At 39.5% G+C, this 19,177-nt stretch overlaps 2 protein-coding genes across 4 annotated transcripts; one reads left to right on the top strand and one right to left on the bottom strand.

Moving 5' to 3' along the window:
• The first annotated feature begins 4,879 nt into the window (after positions 1-4,879).
• irf1a (interferon regulatory factor 1a) lies at positions 4,880-8,616 on the top strand. The gene is made up of 8 exons (XM_035530167.1): positions 4,880-5,078; positions 5,486-5,585; positions 6,079-6,262; positions 7,200-7,279; positions 7,482-7,586; positions 7,627-7,730; positions 7,933-8,026; positions 8,162-8,616. The coding sequence occupies exons 1-8, from the start codon at positions 4,992-4,994 to the stop codon at positions 8,236-8,238; spliced, it is 831 nt and encodes a 276-aa protein (XP_035386060.1). The 5' UTR covers positions 4,880-4,991; the 3' UTR covers positions 8,239-8,616.
• Positions 8,617-9,598: 982 nt separating this feature from the next.
• Positions 9,599-18,911, bottom strand: ddx21 (DEAD (Asp-Glu-Ala-Asp) box helicase 21). 3 transcript variants are annotated; one of them, XM_027024974.2, is made up of 16 exons: positions 18,742-18,911; positions 17,982-18,206; positions 17,621-17,800; positions 17,297-17,369; positions 16,959-17,137; positions 16,646-16,763; positions 15,047-15,232; positions 13,302-13,447; positions 12,368-12,517; positions 12,105-12,266; positions 11,816-11,935; positions 11,404-11,477; positions 10,955-11,114; positions 10,506-10,640; positions 10,288-10,332; positions 9,599-9,963 (listed from the first exon to the last, which is right to left on the bottom strand). In XM_027024974.2, the coding sequence occupies exons 1-16, from the start codon at positions 18,838-18,840 to the stop codon at positions 9,724-9,726; spliced, it is 2,292 nt and encodes a 763-aa protein (XP_026880775.2). In that variant the 5' UTR covers positions 18,841-18,911; the 3' UTR covers positions 9,599-9,723. The 3 variants fall into 3 exon arrangements, with proteins under 3 accessions (XP_026880775.2, XP_035385914.1, XP_035385915.1); XM_035530021.1 differs by having other exon boundaries at positions 17,621-17,803; positions 18,754-18,911; XM_035530022.1 differs by lacking the exon at positions 9,599-9,963 and having other exon boundaries at positions 10,309-10,332; positions 10,440-10,640; positions 17,621-17,803.
• Between the last annotated feature and the right edge of the window lie 266 nt (positions 18,912-19,177).

Raw genomic sequence — 19,177 nt, 5'->3', positions numbered from 1 at the left:
CACCAGGCTGGCCAGGATGCTGACCAGGTTACGGGACTTTTTGATGTCACGGATCGTGTTGTTGAAGAAAACAATGTGGAAAAGCATGGCATAATTCTCCCACCAGCTCAGCGAGACCAGGGTTGTACCTCCTATCGCTAATCCCACAAACAAACCCTTACTCATACCACCATCTTTCATGTAGTTAATGGCAAAAACGATGTAGCCAGCAATTAGGAAGATGACAGATGCTACTGAGATCATTGTAAACCTCCTCCGTCCGTGCCCGAGACTGTTCGCAACCACCTGCAGTACAGCCGATAATGTGGCGACGCCATTCAAAAGCATCACATTAGTCAGGACATCAAAATTCGGCATGGCCACCAAGGTGAGGACAGATGAGCCAAGAGCCACCAAAGCTTCCACCAGTACAACCTATGTAGAGACAGAGTCATTCTCATATAGGGCTGACAAGTAATATTACATAATATAATGTGTAATGTGTATAAATTAAAGTAAAAAAAAAATGTAGGCCTTAAGTTGGAGAGAAAAAGCAGTTTATAGATATATCAAACTTACTCCTTGCCTGACTAGATTTGAAAAACACAACTCCAGATAGGTGGAAATTCTTTACCTCCTTCTACATTTCAACACATCACCTTTAATCAAATTAATTCAGTAGAAACTGTGCATCACGAAAAATGTGTACATAGACTGTGTAAACCCTTTTAAACACATTACTGATCAGAATCTTAATAGAATAATAATCTGAAACCAGTGAAAGAATACATTTTGAAAGTAATTGTCTCATTCCTGTTCTTAGCCATACAAAAACGTAAATTATGATATGTACAAAATCAGATCTTTATGTTGATTACATTTGGTACTTACCCATAACAGAGTTTGCCATGATGGAGTTTTCAAACCCTTAAAAGCAATTTTCCAAATGCTCTTGATCAGTATTAAAACATTCGGCGCAATCAAGAGACACCCCATAAACAGATGGGCATAGGGTTTAACTGTTATGGTCATGGCATTTTTGTTGCCAATGCTTATTAGTAACAACAGGGAGGTCTACATGGGAAGAAAGCACAATGAAAAAGGTATTTACTACCACCATAACACCTTTGGAAGTGCTACTTCCTGTTGGAAACGCATAGATCCTTACTTTGCTGAAGAAGGCGAGTGCAAACACCAGGAGACCCACAAAGGTACAGACGACAAACTCGATGAATCTAAATAGTTTATTTTGCTTCTGCTCATCCTGGATGATGGGCACCTCCTTTGGGGCATCCCAGGCTTGCCTGCCCCACAACATAGGGTTTAGAATCTGTACAATTTTCAACTGCATTGTGGCTGTGCCCACACAATGACAAAGTGTTTAAAAACATAAGATAGAGATAGCTATATCTATCAATTTCCTTGCAATTTATTGTAGTACTAGAAACACTAATAAACAAAATCATTTACTTTACCAACACTTATAAAAGTGCTCTGAGAAGTATTGTTTCGAATATTTTCATATATATTCAGAAGTACATTTTTCCAGATATATGTGGCCTTTGATTATGGCAGCATCAATTATGCTCAAGCTAAACCATCCAGAATTTACAATAAAACTGAAAAGATTAGATCCTACCTGTGCTCCATCTGTATGACTATTGAACTGTCAAAGTGGCACCACCAGTCAAAAGCATGAAAGGGGTGGATACCAGTATGCATAAACAATGAGAATTTCACACGGAACTTACATAAGGAACATGTTCCATATTATTTTAATGCTATCAGGTAGGATTCTTTCATGATGTTGTCAATTAATTTGCCACCTCCAATTGCCACTCCCAGAATTTTCATTTGTTGAAGAGTCAAAAGTATTGCTAAACAAATATTTATGAAAAAACATGGGTGTAACTTAATTGCTTAAATAAAACATTTCTACATTATTTAAGACCAGATAAACAGGTACTCTCACGCATAGGCTTAATAATAAAAGGTAACTAATCATACAGTAAGCCTTTAAAGGAACATATGAAGGGTTCTTGTGTCAAGAATTAGAAGGAACCACTTCTGCTGTCAGACATCACCATTCAGAGTTTCTCAAGGAGCCACCAGTGGTTTAGGCTCTGCCCAAAAGTAAGTAAGTAAGTAAGTAAATAGATAGATAGATAGATAGATAGATAGATAGATAGATAGATAGATAGATAGATAGATAGATAGATAGATAGATAGATAGATAGATAGATAGATAGATAGATAGATAGATAGATAGATAGATAGATAGATAGATAGATAGATAGATAGATAGATAGATAGATAGATAGATAGATAGATAGATAGATAGATAGATAGATAGATAGATAGATAGATAGATAGATAGATAGATAGATAGATAGATAGATAGATAGATAGATAGATAGATAGATAGATAGATAGATAGATAGATAGATAGATAGATAGATAGATAGATAAGAAAATTATGCAGCCATGGCTGTGAGAATTAAGAATAAGTCAACTGGCAATGGCTGAAAAGTGATGCCTTAAAAACAACATGAAGAACCCTATTTTGTATCAGGTCAAGATGCCATTTTTAAATGACACTGACTACCATTGTCAGAAGGCCAGCTTCATTTAGTAGAAGAGCAAACTCTTCAAAACATAAGGCCAAGGTAAGACAAGGAAGGTCCAGAGGTTTGAGATGGTGCTGCTTTCACTTATGGCTGTCTGTAGGGACATTTTTCTTTTAAAGCATCTCTCTCTCTCTCTCTCTCTTTTTTTTTTTTCTCCAAGAGGACATTATGTTTAGTTTTTAATTTTTATATAGCACAGTAGTTATTTCCTCCGAAATCATATCAAGGACATCAAATGATTCAAATCAAATCAATATTGTTAACCCTAAACTGGAAATTAAACACAGCCATAGGGAGTTCCAGACACACAAATATCTTTTCAGCTTGCTCATAGGAGTGGTTTCAACAAGAGTATTCTGCACAGCTAGGTGGAGCTCATGTGGTGCCTTCAAATTTTGGTAGGATCTAGGCTTCCAGATATTCTCTCCCTCCTGAAACCAGTGTCTAGGTAGCTCACTGTATGCAACCTCTAACAATATTGTTTTTTTCTTTTGAAAACACCCAATACCCTTAGATTTGAAAGTTTTTATATTGTACACTGATGGTTTGATGGTGCAAACAAGATATGACCTGTTGATTTATTTGGATACATTTTTTTTTTATACAAGTGAAGATAGTATACAGCATGTCTGTAACTAGCAACTGGGTTCTCAACTAAGCAAGAAAGAATAACCAATGTAAAGACTTCCCAAGAGTGAGAGAAGCAGGGGTGTGTTCATGCTCTAAAAATACATGTGTAAATTAAGTGTTGAATTAATTGAGAACCTGTACAGAATGTCTTCTAGGGTGGAGATTCTGTGACATCAGTGAGGCAGTCAAACAAGCAGGCAAGCATTAGAACATTAGACCAAGAACATTAACTAAAGGAAACATCACCACAAGGACAGTTAGAACACACTCACTAACTGGACTAAAATAAGTTAAAATGGAACAACACACCATACTACACCATTTAGCTAACGACCAAAGTTTATGATTAATTTTTAACTACGTAAACCATGCCTAGAAGCACACAGCATTATAGGAGTCCTAGCTACTTTCTGCTTCACCTGACTGGCCCACACCCCAAAGATTATGTTAGGATTTAAGAAAAAGGTATATATATATATATATATATATATATATATATATATATATATATATATATATATATATATATATATATATAGTGGAGGTAAGCCTTCCCTGTCTTTCAACTAACAGATATATAAGGATAATCTGTCATATTTTTGCCATCCACATCACCTTATTTATTTTTAAGAAATGCTTTGAAGCAGATAATTTTGGACTTCTTTGGACCTAAGAACAATAGCACCACCTAAAGTTCTTAAGAAAAATACAAATTAGGTAAAATGGGCTGATTTGATCTAGCTCCAAGATGTAGATTCACACATCTTATCTGACAGGTTTAGTCTTAAAGGTTTTTTTTGTTTTTTTTTAGTTTGCCTGACAATACAACTGCAAGTTCTGGTTAATCTCAGAACTAGATGTTCATGCTTTACATTTATGTTATCTGGAGGCTCATATCCACAGCCACTTACAGGAGTGCATAGAAATCTACATGTAAACCATTTAGCTTTAAAGCTGTTTTTTTGTTTGTTTGTTTGGTTTTGGTATTATTATAGTACTTTCTTTTGTGTCTGGTACATACTTTAAAAAAATACTATCTTTTTTAAAAATTGTAGTACAGCCTATGAGCATTTAGAACTTATGTCTCTTTATTTATTCTAAGCAATGTCCCAATAATTGCTACCACAGTTTGTAACAATTATACAAAGTCTTACCAATGGCCTCTTTTAACCTCTGCTTTATAATCATGACAGGATTGTATGGAAACAAAACCCTGTCATGCCTTCCAATGAACTGAACTTGGGGTGTGAGTAGGTGTTTGAGTAGCCGTGTCATCCAGTACCAGAGAAATTCTCCAACAGGTTTATGGAAACAGCAGAAAACCTGTTGGAGCAGGTCCTGAGCTTGAAAGAGAAGCTATGAGCAGCTAAGAGAGGAGGCAAAGATTTGTATGTCATTTTGCCACACAAAAGCAACGCTGAGACTGAGACGTAAGCCAGTTTCCTTGTGCTAGCCGTCTGATTCACACTTGCCCTACAAGTGCATGAGCAGCTTCATTCGTCCTCGAAGTGTTCCAACAGGAGTTGTGTATTTTGCGCTCAGTGTCATGCACATGCATGCAGACGTCTGATCAGTATCATCGAGTGATGACATGAATGTAAGCTTGCAAAGGTTTCATTGGAAAAACAAAAGCTGAAACATCAGGTTACGAGTATCTCCATTACTGAACAATCAAGAATAGTGTTAGTGGGCAAAGAAGGTGGATAAAATCCAAGCAGATTCCCTTGGATACCAGGAGATACTCAAGAGTGGACGATGCATCAGGGTCGCCTACGTTTACGACCATGGCTGGAAGAGCAGATAAAATCTGGCAGATACCCCGGAGTCATATGGTTGGATGAAGTAAGACCTTTGAGTATAATTCACTTTCCTAGTTAATTCTACTAATTTAACTCATTTTTAATATATGTTGCATATTATGCATGTATTGCATAGTATTGTATACTGCACTAGTTACGATGCTTCAAAAGCTTGCTACAGATAAATCTTTCCCTGTTGTTTTTTTTTTTCCATTAATTTCTTTACTGTTTCAGAACAAAATTAATTTTTCTTTGGGGCCATTCTGTATTTTTGTTTTTGCAAGAAAACATGTCCATATCTTTAAACTTCATATATTGTATGTCTGTGAACTGCATACTTTTAGTGCTTCCCATAAAGTATCTTTAAAACTGCTACTGCAAAGGAAAGGTTTAAGGTTTAAACCACCACACACACCCCCCCCCCCCGCGCCCCCCGCCCCCACCCCTTAGACTGCCAAGGTCTTCCAGATTCCATGGAAGCATGCAGCTCGACACGGTTGGAATATAGACAAGGACGCCACTTTGTTCCGAAACTGGGCAATCCATACAGGTGAGAGGCAAGTCCAGGCAGCAGTGGACAGTGTCTATGATTACACCTCAAAACAGTTTCCCCCGACAACACACAGATACTGTTGCAAACATTAGTCTACACGATTGCACTACAGCAAGGTAGCCCCATTGACTCATACACTAAATGAGATTTGATATGTCTCTGTCACTGAAAGCTTGAGGTCAAGTCATAATTCATTTCAAGTCATTATCTGTTTTGGCACAGGATATATGACATCTTATCCTGTGTAGAATTACATTTGGTAGCAATAATAAACATAAGTAACACAGAATATCCAAGTTCCATTTGTGTAAAAGTTGAAGATATTTTTGCTAATTACAAGAATTGCCTAGCTGTGTATTGTCTATTTAAATGCAGTATCAAATTCTACTTTTTGTTTATTTACTTTACCTCAGCCATTAGGGCTTTATAAATCAAGGAAAGTGCTCCAAATACATTAAAGGTCCAATGATTTTCCTACCATGGTTTTAAGGGCGATACAAACCTGGTGTAGACAAACCTGATCCCAAGACGTGGAAAGCCAACTTCCGCTGTGCCCTCAATTCTCTGCCAGATGTCCAAGAGCTTCGAGACAAAAGCATCAAGAAAGGGCACAATGCTTACAGGGTCTACATCCTACTGCCCAACAGCAAAGCACCAAAGAGAAGGAAAGGCAAGTAAATAACCACAGGTTCCTCTTTTTAGATCACAGTATCTAAACTGTAGTAAATTTTTTAAATGTCCTAATATCTTAATAGGTGAACAAGAGCATTATATACCTAATGCAGCTTCTATGTGTTTCATACTCATAAAAAAACATTTTTAATATGTTTGCTAAGAGTCCTTAAAGTGTTTGGCAGGCCAGAACTATGTGACTTAGTGAAAAGGGGACAATGAAATCCAAAATATGCAAATAAAAACCTGCATACACAACTGTCACATTATTATAAAGCACCTTTTATATACTCTCACTGGCCACCAATTTAGCACATTTCAGTTTTTAATCTGTGTAAAAGACTGCTTACACAAACGCCATACACTTCATACAGTAATAGGATGTAGACCATCTCTTGGGATGCACAATTCATCAGTCACCCTCTACTCTACCACAGGATGACTGCTGATCAGATATTATGCAGATATGCAGTTATATAGTTGTTGGTGTTGAGATAGCTCAAGTATATAATAAAAAAACAGTGATCTTGTTGTCAAAAAATGACCATTGATAAAAAGCAAACAGTACATTACAACAGATGGGCTAATAATGTGGCTGAGGAGTGTATATAACAAGAATCAGATATTTTATTCATTCTGACAGGTTCTTTTTAAGCCATGTACTTCCCTATACCGAAGTCACATGACCAATAATTCTCTAGTAGTTTGTGACACCTGCGGAATGTGGACTGAATTCTTCACATTTGCCTCACTATGAAGAATCATGTAGCTAATTCAGCCAGTATGTTTTGCATTTTCCTCTAACCCGACTTCTTATTGAACATATAAAGTATGAATAAAAAGCGCAAGCATAAGCAAGAAACAACATACATTTGCATTTAGCCTTTAGCTCATTTTCTACAATGTTCAAGACCTCGGATCTTTTTCTACAGTGTTCAGAAGTTTAGATCCAGATGCCACCAGAGTTCATTTGCCTGCATTGCTGCCACACACCAATGCACCTCTACAGAGGTTTACAGGTATATCGAGTGCCACATACAGATAAATATCAAATGCCACCATCATCTGCAGCAAAGCTGTTTAAGACAAAAACAAGCTAATAAGTTTTTTTAAACAGTTATTCAGTTTGACATTTTTTAAACAGAGTTATTCAGTCCAACTTTCACCTCCATCTTAGACCAAAAAAACCTATCCTTAGACCAACCCTCTTCTTTACTCCAGAGGCCTTCTGGAAGTACAAGGATAGCACAGGACTTGCTCCTGAAGTACACACCAAAAACAGCTTCGCCGCATTGTCATCGGTGAAAGAAGAGTGGTCACCTAATGGTCAGTCTACATCCTGTTCCTGAGACATCAACATTAACAGGCTATGGTGAAAACCTTTGCATTGTACTTAGAATTGTGACCTCTTCAACAGAAACCCAAGCAAATGCGATGGAGGACCATGAGCAAACAGAAGCGGTGCTAAAGGCAAGTTGGAAATTTGGCTGAAATTCAGTGTTACAAAAACTTTAACAGTACATCATATATGGGATCCTCCCACTGAGTCTGAAGAATCCAGCATGGTACAATGTAGTGGTTCTTTCTTTGAGCTCCAGAGTACTGATTTAACTTGTTAAAAGCTTAAAAACTAAAAATGTGTGACACTCTCATTCCCTCCCCCCCCCAGCAGATAGTTGATCATCTACAGAACACAGAACATTGGAGTCCTTTGTATGAACATGAACGAAGTTGGAGACCAACAAGTTCCTGGATGGAATGTCTTTGTAAGTTTTTAGCCCAATTAAAGAGCATTGGTCCCCTATTGCATAGGCTTGCACTGCCAATCTTTACAAAATAACTGACAGATGAATTTTAAAAAATCTAATTTCTACTTTTTTTTCTTTTTTTTTTTACTTCAGATGAAACAGCGGATTGTTCAAGCTATCATTTACAGACAGACTCTTACAATCATGGGATCACAAGTCAATTTGTCTGAGATGATGAGCAAGATAGAAGTTTGACCCAACACCCTTCCCAGCTCTAGAGCTAGTGTCTACAATATATCACAAGCATGACAAAGTGCAATTAGAAGAAGAACAACCACTGGACATTCCTACTGATCATGTAACAAGCTCCACATGACTGACTGAGTATTAAGAATGTTGCATGATATGAAGCTATAACTGTTAGGATTATGACATTTACAATCTGGGAAATATGTATCAGACCCTGCAGGCTATGTTTGGTACTCATGGAGAAACATCATAATCAGGTGTTTTTGGGATTAACTGGGATTGGCAGCAGCTCATTTAGTACATGATCTTTCATGTCATCAACATGATAATCAAAGACTGCTGTTATATTAAAATTCTGGTTAAATATGATTCACGGTTTTGACTTCCAGGAAAATATACATGAACCATTCATTTTGACACTTGGTAGGGGTACGGGTAGTCTTTAGCCCATCTGTTGACATTCATAATTGGTGTCAGGCATTTTATAGACCAGAGGTTGAGGTCTACAATAAATCTTTCTGACAGTACAGGATTGTGCAGTTTTCTAGCCCAATGTATGCACAAACCAGATAACTAATGCCTGCAGAGCTGATTAACAGCCAGCCAGTGTGCTGCAAGCCACAACAGATCACAAATCTGGTTTGGCTAGGTGTGAAAACTGGATGTAGAACCTCTGCTCTAGCCCTTCATCAATTATGATTCTGCTCACAGGACCTTTATCACTTGGTTTTTGGGAGGCGGATACGCACAAACCCCAGTGACACTTCTGTGCTTGATGGACGTTGCAGCCTCCACCCAGTCCATTAACATGTCAGTGTCACTATGTTGAGAAAGGCCAATGGCCTAAAGATCATCCCAGTAGCAGCAGTCCTGTACTCAGAAACTAACCTTTGATGAACAAAGTAGAAGCACTCCAAACGAAAGAGATATTTTATTATTCAGCACTTACTAATGAAAGCAATAAATCAAACAAAGCGAGTATACATAAAAGGAAGGTGGTTCCAATAGTTGGACAGTATACATTATGTATTTGTCTAAATGAAGCACACCACCACTGCTCTAAGATTTGTTTTTGTATTCCTGCTCAAACTAATGCAATAGAGTTAAGGCTGGACATGAACTCACTTAGAACAGCACTCTGAGAAGCTCTGTATGTATGGCTTCCAATCGTTTTGCTTTTATAATAAACTTTTTATTAAATCCTGAAATTATGATATTTGGTTGTCACAACGGGTGAAACTAAGTGCAATTACAAGCAAGAACAAGTAGATGGAATGAATTTGGAAACGAATTCTTCTTTAAAAACAACCTGATGCAAGGGGAAATGAACACAACACTGAATACTTTTGTCTTAAGAAACACTTTAATGAAATTCATTCACACTAATGGGTGTAAATAGGCTGTTTAAATACACAATTGCAATACAATCAGCATGCTTCGCGGAGCAATGTATGGGAAGCTGATGGTTAATAGTCAAAAGCCTGGCTGAAGCTTCGCTTCTGACCGCCTCCTCTTCCTCCTCGTCCCCCTCGCCAGTCACTGCTGAAGTTCTTTCTGCCACCTCGGAAACCTCCACGGGATCCACCACGGCCTCCACCCCTGCCGCCAGACATCCGGTCTCCACGGTTACGCCGTATGTTCTCCTCCAGCTCGGGGAGTTCAGTGGCAATGGTTAGCTGCCAGCGGCGACCATCCTGCCATTTGTCCTGTGGAAGCCCCGTATATACAATGACTCTGCGTTTTATTTGATAGTCAAGAGATATGTTTCATTCTGGTTGAATTGTTTTGACAGCGAAAGGACTCTGTTCTGTGGCCTGTAGTTGTGAAATCTGAGGCCTTGGAGTCAACTGACACAAGCCAGCTTAGGGCAGGCTTTCAGAACTAAAGTGTATGTTAACATCAGCTTGACAAATAACCCTGCTATGCTTCTTCAGAGTAGGCTTACAGATTTCCAGATGAGTGCACCCAATCTCTCTTGTGGTATCAAATTCTGTGACAAATGCAAATTTTTCACACACACACAAAAATACCTGGATTTCTTTCAATTTTTCAGCTGGGACATCAAAACACACCCCCTAAAAAAGATTAAAAATGATTAACAATAAAAAAAGATTAAGAAATGAACAATATTTCAGTATAACCATTGAGTCAATGTAATTGTCAGTGTAACCACTGAAAATACCTTTCACTAAATTCACAGTGGAGGCAACAATTTAGAGACATTTGAACTGCCATAAAATGCACACACTTTTTTGCCCTTTAGAAATGTCATTCCTTTGATATGGCAGTCAATCTCCTCTCCAAGATGCTCCTTCAACCCTCGCCAGGCATAGCCGATGTTATGCATCTCTTGAGAACAGGTCAGCACTAAAGTGGTAAAACCCTGTTAAAAAAAAAATTAACCACAGAGCTTTCCCATTTATGTGCCACAAGATGATTAGAAAACTATGCAGTTTAAATAAAATGCTGTAAACACCAGGTATTCCATTCCTCATCTCAATTATTGGCTCTATAAGAATCTGAATTTCAACTAATATTCAACACCTAACTAATATTTAGTGTTCAACAAACAAAACAAACTGCTTTTCTCAAATTTCACACTTCATGTATATGTACACTGCTGCACAAACACCTGGAGCACCTTCATGCAAATCAGTGTCACATACAGCTTACAAAGCCACATGGTGAGACACTTACAGCATCGGAGTTCAGAAGGGACCTCTGCTCCAGGCTGGTGGCTCCTGAGATGTGGGCAAGTGCAGCAGCCAGAGCCTCCACAGCACCACGCTCCTCAATCAGCCTCACCGCCGCTGAGCGGAAGTACTCCAAGGCGGCTGCCGGCACCGAATCCAGGTACCTGCAATGACCATGGCAACGCTCGGTAAACAGACTAGCTGGTGAACTAGCTGGTCTTGGCAGTTTCCACTCCTAAGCCATGGAGACCAGTGGTCTCATGTAGTTTCCATTTATTTATTTATTTATTTTTTAAACTACAGACCAAATTCAGCTCAGTTACAAAACTGTTCAAGGGGTCCTTTTATCCTGTTAAGAGATGGGGAATCTAGAACCAGTGCTGGGCCCCTGGAGTTCAGGACTGGGACAGGCACCCACTCTTTTACTTGAACAAAGTGGCTTGGTGAGGTCACCTGACTGCATCTTTGCTGGAGGACTTCACGATGTCATTGGCAGTCGGGACGCCCACGCGTTTAAAGGTAATGCCCTGGGGGACAAAAAGAACAAGAAATGCTTAAAATGTTGTGTGTGATCAGAAGCGCTCTGTCATTTTCAGTCAGAAGTCATAAAGCCAAATTTTTTGGAAAACTTGGTTCAAGAGCAAAAACTCTGTTCTGGGCTGTTTGGGTTTTTTGATCATATACTGTATCAAAACTGAACTTCAAGCAGTAAACAAACTTAACGCTCTCAAACATGATGTTTTCTACTTTATAGAGAAAGCTGCAATTAATTAGCCTGCTAGATGCTGCCTTATAAGCAAGTGAGCATTTTTCATTCTCTCTCTCCCTCTCTCTCATTTAGAGTTGGGAGCTGCTGGAGACTCACAGATTTCTGCTCCACATATCGAAGCTGGTCTTCCTCTTTTCGTTGGTAGAAACAAATGCAGATGCCAGTCCTTCCAGCTCGGCCAGTTCGCCCTGAGCGGTGAATATATGACTCCACATCCTGAAACCAAAAACAAACTGGGGCTTAATGCAGCCCAAACTCAAACAGGAGAGCTCCAAATAGAGGTGGCTGCCTTCCTGGTGAACTGTTACAGTAGCTTTTATTTACAACACCCAAATCCAGTACTGTGTTGAGAGCAAAACCGCTGCGCGTGAGACCAGTTCCTCACCTTGGGAGGGGAGCATTGCATGACCAAATCAACTTCTGGAATGTCCAGGCCTCGAGCTGCCACGTTGGTGGCAATCAAGACTTCGAAGTTCCCATTCCTGAAGCCCTTCAGCGTGAGTTCTCTCTGCTTCTGAGGGATATCTCCATGCAAACACTGGGCACTCTGCAAAAGGGAAGCAAGGTAGTAATACAGTTGGCTAATCCCCCAACGTGGTGTAATCTGCTAGTTCATCAAGTCCGAGAAACCAAAAGCTGGAGAGGAACCTGTTTGATGGAAGTGTTCATGGAGAGTTCGTTGGTTTCCTTCTTGGTCTCGCAGAAGACGATGGTGCGGCCATGGCTTCCACTGTATACTTGAATGACGTCGCCGATCACAGCTGCCCGCTGAGACCAGTGACACGCTATGGCCAGGTGCTGAGGAACAGCGAACACGTGAGGACTTTTGAAAAGGTGGGAGCTGGTGCCCCATTAACTGTCTACTGACCTCCTTTTAAGGAAATGACATATTTAACACTGGAACGTAGAACCTAGGCAAAATCAGAAACAATGACCCCTATGCACATTGACAGCTTGAAAAGAATACTGAAAAAGAACAGTTGGACGTAAACACTACCTCAGCCATCATCCATGGACTTTAGAAATGCTGTGGGCCAGTATTAAAACAAACAAAAAACCTGTGGGCTGGTATAAAAGGCACACAGCCAAGCCTCTGCTCTAACGATTCTAAAGAAAACCTTTTTTTTTTTGCCCAGACATGCATCCTCATTCTTTCAGGGAACCCAGTCGGACCAGGTATCGGTTATGGAAACTTAGGGTAGATTAAACTTCCTGATTTGCACAGACGTAACAATTCTGCTGAACCTGTTTGTCAATCACTTCTCAAACACCTTACAGGCACTGCTTCTCCACATGGATGCACCAAGCAAATTGTACATGATCAACAACTGCATCCTTAGGAAATGAAAAACACCACAAACACTAGTAGATATTAAAGTCTGTCTTGACTCTTTGATAATGCCTGGTTCCCTCAGTACATCAATAAGATATTAACATCAGATTTGCAAACAAGGTGCTCATATTTCCATTCTATGTATTTTACTGTACTACTGCTGTCAGAGGTGTGGTTGTAAATCTTCTGGCAGGATCAGATGGAATCAGACTAAAAGGTTCAACCTTGAATAAACATTCTTGGCCTTACCTCGACTGTGGTGGCTGCTTTCTGAGTCCTCTTGCCTATAAGGTCCACATGGATGTATTGTGAACGCATGTATTTCTTAGCCACATCATACACCCATGCAGGGCACGTAGCAGAGAAGAGCAGGGTCTGGGGGTTGCTCTCTGTATCTGCAACAGAGGCAGGGCCACTCAGTTTGTTAGGTGGAATGCAGTTATACTCATGCACACGAGACCTAAAAACTGGCCACTTTTTAAATTACCTTACTCAGACAACGCACAGCTAAAACAACAATCTGCAAAAGGTGAGGAAGTGGAGGGGTGTGTACGCGTGACGCTCTAACGTTTGTTGTTTTGAATTCTGGGATGGGAACAGCATCGCAGTGCATGCTCTCAAAGGGATGAATGTGAAGAGAACTGAGAGATGCCACTGGGACTAGTCACTGCTGTGGAAAATCTGATCAGAAGAGACTCGATGGCACACCCAGACCACAAGGGCCCTTGAAAGAAATGTGTCTGAACGCACTGATTTATGATCAGGATGTAGGCTGCATTACAAAGCATGCACACATTTAGTACATAATTTTTCATTTAACATACAAGCGGGCCAAATTTAAAACTACAGTCAGGTGTACTTTATATTCAAAACAAGCTGAAACAATGACTGAATAGTCAGTCATTCGAATTCAGGGAGTAGTAATTATGGGTAAAAGTTTTTGCCTTAAAATTTTTTCGGTCTTTGCCTGCTGGTGGATATGAAATTCAACAGGCTTTAATCAACGAATTTTGCCATGAATTGACTGGAGAGTTCCTGTGTAGCAATATTGTAAACAGGCCCAGCTCAGATCCTGCCCCTCTTCTGCAATATTCAAACCATATAATGTATTCTGCAGATCTGAGGGCTACATAGCAGAAAAGCTAGTTTAATAGCCAAGATCAGGCAAAAATGTTGTTAGCTTGGTTTCTGCTGTGAAAAGCCATGTCTATTTTTCATATGTGCTGATACATAACTGTTCTTTTTGACCAATTAATAAGAAGTCTGTGGCAGTGTCTGAAGCTAAGAGAAGACAGATACAAGGAAAACTATTTCACCCACAGTTGGACATATATACAAAACCGAGGATGATGGCAGTAAAGCACAAGCTTATTATCTTCAACAACGTAATTACCCATTGCAAGAACATTTACTGGCAACAATTGCATACTGCAGCAATACAATGGTAAAAGTAATTTAGATAATTAGTATCAATAAATAGTATTTAAAAAACAACACATGGTAGTTTGACACTTCCTTGCTGGCCCACCCCAGCAATGAATATCACAAAACAGGATGAACCCTTGGGTATGACAATGACATCTGGAGAAGCACCCCATTAGACATTATTAAGACAATTTATAGTATTGTTGTCTCAGCTTTACCTGTATAAAGCTAAACTCAATCTGACCACTTGATTATAAACCACAATAATGCTGCTCATTGAATACATCTAAGGTGCTTCCAGGTTATGCGCAAATAATGCCATTTATGATTAACTGTGCATGCAGCATCTATAATGCAGGGTGATGTATCCCATGTGCCAAAAAGGGAAGGTGTTACCCTGCAAAGGATTGAAGACATATCCAAGGGCAAACATAGTGCACATTTCTAAGCGTGGTCAAAGGTCAAAGCGAATATGCATCTCAAAGTAAAAGCAAAGGAGAACACACATGGGCCTGCACTGCTTCCACCATCAGGGAGATTGACTCGCTTGGCAGGAGACAACACCTCACCTTTGGTGTAGGAAGCAGACAGGATCTCCTCCACCTGCTCGGCAAAGCCCATGTCAAGCATTTGATCCACTTCATCCAGGACCACGTGTTTCAGCTGGCTCAAATCCAGCTTGTTGTTCTGGAGGTGGTCTTTGATCCGACCAGGGGTCCCCACCAACACGTCGATGCCATTGCGAATTGCATCCACTGGCAGGGGGGAGACCGGGAAGTGACAGTAAACAATTACTTTTTTATTGTAAATAAAAACGAGGAAAGAAACCCCCACAAAAAACAATAGACTCACACTTAAGAACTACAAATACATTTGATACATCTGCTATAACAAGCAGTTTTACATTAAACCTTTATGAACAAAGGATTAATTTTACAATACCATTTTATTAAGTGGTTAATAGTCCCAGCAGGTATGAAATATTTCATGACCATAAGAACATTTATTGAAGGTCATGGGTGGTAATCAAAGGGAAAGTTCACCTTTTTCCACATTTGAGAAAAAACATTAGTGATATCTAGGCACAATATTATAGGTTTATTAAAATAAACCTTCCCCTCACACCCTCTGGACTCAACTGCGACATCCATATTACACACATTGTACGTGCACACCTGGGCTGATACAGGCACAAATGTCCCTCATAATGACCAACATTCTCATTCACAAAAAGGTTTTCAAGGAATCTAAAGTATCTAGTTATCTTAACTGCCTTTAAATGCTTGAATAATACAAATGTTTTCATCTGCTGGAACAATAGCTGGAAGCACTGCACCAAGTTAAAAAGGCTTGGCAAAACTGGACAAAAACCAAAGCTACCCAAATAGCTCCATGTTAGTCAAGAACAAACACTACCTCCAAAGACTGCAGTTCTGTTCCTCACCATGCCCCAGTTGATGAAAACAGCAGGTACAACTTCAAGTTTCAAACAGTCCCACCATTGTCTGTTGCCTCAACGTGATCACTACACACCCGCAATGATCGTTTTTCCTTATTAGCGCAATTTAAATGGAGCCCACAACACACCTCAAATTGCCCTTACTGAGTGAGACAAAAACTAAGTCAGCTTGCAATGCATTATGGCGATGCAAATTTATTTATTTTTTGGTTCCCTCACCTGCAGTGCCTCAAAACTACGAACCACGAAGAAGAGATTAGACAGAATCACCACAGGAATTCAAACATTGTGAAAAGAGGGTTTTTGATTTCTTACTATTTTATGTCTTTAAAAATTATGTTTTGAGGAAACTGATGAGGACTACTCAATTAGTGTACCAAGTTGTAAATTTGTTTGACAATATAGCTATATATAATTTGATTTGCAAAACAGTAATTTGTTGAGAAAAAAACAAAAACATCTCAAAACTGTACCAACATAAGTGACTAAAAACCATCGTATTTATGTTTAGACAAATTCAAAAGTGAAAAATGGTGAAATTCTCTTATGTGCAACATACATGCTGCTTCCTCTTCTGATGGCACTACAAATCACAAGCAGTAAGGTCGCCAGGTGCAAGCCAGGAAAGTGTGGCTGATGAGCAATATGCTTCAAGTTCGTCAATTACACAAGTTTACTTTCACAAATATTAAGAACCATTAACAAATACCTTGCGGGTTGTAGGAGCTCCCTCCATAGAAACAGACAACAGAGAGCTTCTTGGTGATGTCCTTGAAGTCTTTGGTCACCTGAATCGCCAGCTCTCGTGTAGGAGCAAGAACCAGGACCTATTAAGACACAACCAGATTAAAAACATGTGACAAAACCAAGCAAGTCAGCATCTGAGAGCTTGAGTGGTCAAATGAAACAAGAGAAGGACCACCCATTAAGGCACTCAATTAAAAAAACTAATTTGTTTTTTCATACCTCTCAAAAGACACAGATTAACTCTAGACTGAAATGCTGCAGCTGAAATAACTCGCCTTCGGGGCCCTGCCTCTGTTTCTGTCCACAGAACTTGACTGCAACTTCTCCACTAGGGGGATGGCGAAGGAGAAGGTCTTCCCTGTGCCAGTCCGGGCCTGACCAATCACATCCTTCCCATCGTACACAGAGTCAAATGTCTTCACTTGGATGTCAAACAGATACGTAACCCCTCGCGCTGCAAGACAGGCCATTTGTCAAAAAAACAAACAAGCAAACAAAGCAACTAAAGAAACCCCAAAACAACCCACAATGTTACACACTGAAGTTCAGAAGCTAAAAGCAAAAATATGCATAATGTCTGGTGAAAGTGAAGAGATCATGACAGGTTTCACACCTTGAAGTAGCTTGATGGTGTCCTGTGAGATTCTGAAATTTGAGAAGGCTCCCTCTTTTTGCTCCGGGGTCTCCTGTGGAAGACGTAGATATTTATTCTCTCAAACTCACATCAAAGAACACCATAACACGCTTATCGCATTATAGCCACTAATTATGAACTCTTTTTTTTTAAGGTGTTTGAAACTCTTACACTAAAGACCTTAAGAATATAGCCCCCCCCAAAAAAAACAGAAACAAAGTTGTGTTGAAAACTTTTGGAGAACTTTTTGATCGACAGGAAAACTACTCAAGAATCAATAACCAGCTATGAACAGTAAATTACCGTTTCCTTTTCACCATCACTGCTGGAGTCATCACTGGACTGTGCAGGTGTCACATCTGTTGAATGTCCACTGAGCTTTGCTTGAAGCTTCAAAGATTTACTAATAATACTGTTGACGGTTGGTGCTCCACAGAACACTGTGTCTTCCGCATTCACTGCCTTTGTTTTCTTCTTCTTCTTCTTCTGTGTATTTGCAAAAGCCAGCACCACCCCCCCAAAACAAACAAACAAAAAAACAGACCAATGAGATGTACCAAATAAGTAATGTACATAAATGATTAAATGACAATATGTGAAGCTGTTATGTACATCAGATAAATACGACACTGTTCTGAGATGGCCGTCACCTCAGAGTAATTACCTCAGTGGACTGGTCACTGGCTGAGTCCATAAGCTCATCAATGGAATGAATGGTTTTCACTTTAAGTGGTTCTTTTAGATTGTCATTAACATCAAGAGACTTCTGCACTGTCCCGTTGGCTGTGTCTCTCTTTTCTTTCTTTATCTTTTTAGGAGCTGGTGGCTGACACTCCTCAATCTCCTCTGTTGCTGCCATTGTGTTTTTCTTGGTCTTATTTTTCTTTCTCTGAAGATTAAATAAAACATTTCAGTAAGAGTGTTAAAGGCCACTCTGATGATAAATGTAACCCAACATCGACTGGTGAACAACTTTTTAAGATTACTGCAGTACACCAACAAGCCACAACTTAGCTAGGTAGCCAATATGCCAGTGACAACGAGCTCGTCTGATCAAAGTCACTACACAACGTGTCAAATATGAAAATCATGTGTTTTAATACAGTGGCCTTCTGCAGCGACTCAGTGTTACCCACAGAAAACGTGTGAATAGTACTTTCGGCAGGTTAGCTAGCAAAATGCCGGCTGGTAATTTAAATTACTGTTAAAATATAATAAATCAGATACAATGCTAAAGAAAGGCAACGAAACAAAAGCTAACCGCAACTACATAGCTAGCTAACTTTACCTGATAAAAGATGCAGCTTGTCCATGTAGCTAACTTAAGTAACCTAGCTGGCTAGGTAAATAGATGAGCAACCAATAGCCCTGCTAACTAGCTAGGCAGCAAGCCACGTGTCAATAAAACGTCAGTGTAACATTACATTTATACTTGCTTTGGTTTCTTTAATGATTTCAGATGTCTCGTCCACGTTGTTCATCTCTATAACGTTATCGTTGTTGGTAAAAACTTTTGTTGGCATTTTGTCGACGTCCTCCCGAAGACAAACACAGCCTCCGCCACGGGAACAGGCAGGAAAGGGGACGTCATCCGCATGGGGAGAGCTATGGGGAACATCCGGAGAAACACTACGGAGCGCCCCGAGGCCAAAAAAGAATTTAAAAACGTCTTCGATGTTTATGAGGTTGTTTTATGTCGTTATAGGCGCTGTGTGGCGCTCTATTGGTCAGTACATAAATGTATCTAAAAATGCATCTTAACACTAATTAAAGACAAGAATATCATTAAAAATGAACGGATTATGAATTTGGAAATGCACAACTGTGACCCATAGCTATAAAATATAATTATTTAAGTAC

This window comes from Electrophorus electricus, chromosome 9 (genome assembly GCF_013358815.1).
Source record: "Electrophorus electricus isolate fEleEle1 chromosome 9, fEleEle1.pri, whole genome shotgun sequence".
NCBI classification, from domain to species: domain Eukaryota; kingdom Metazoa; phylum Chordata; class Actinopteri; order Gymnotiformes; family Gymnotidae; genus Electrophorus; species Electrophorus electricus.
This window is presented reverse-complemented; position numbering and strand designations above follow the sequence as displayed.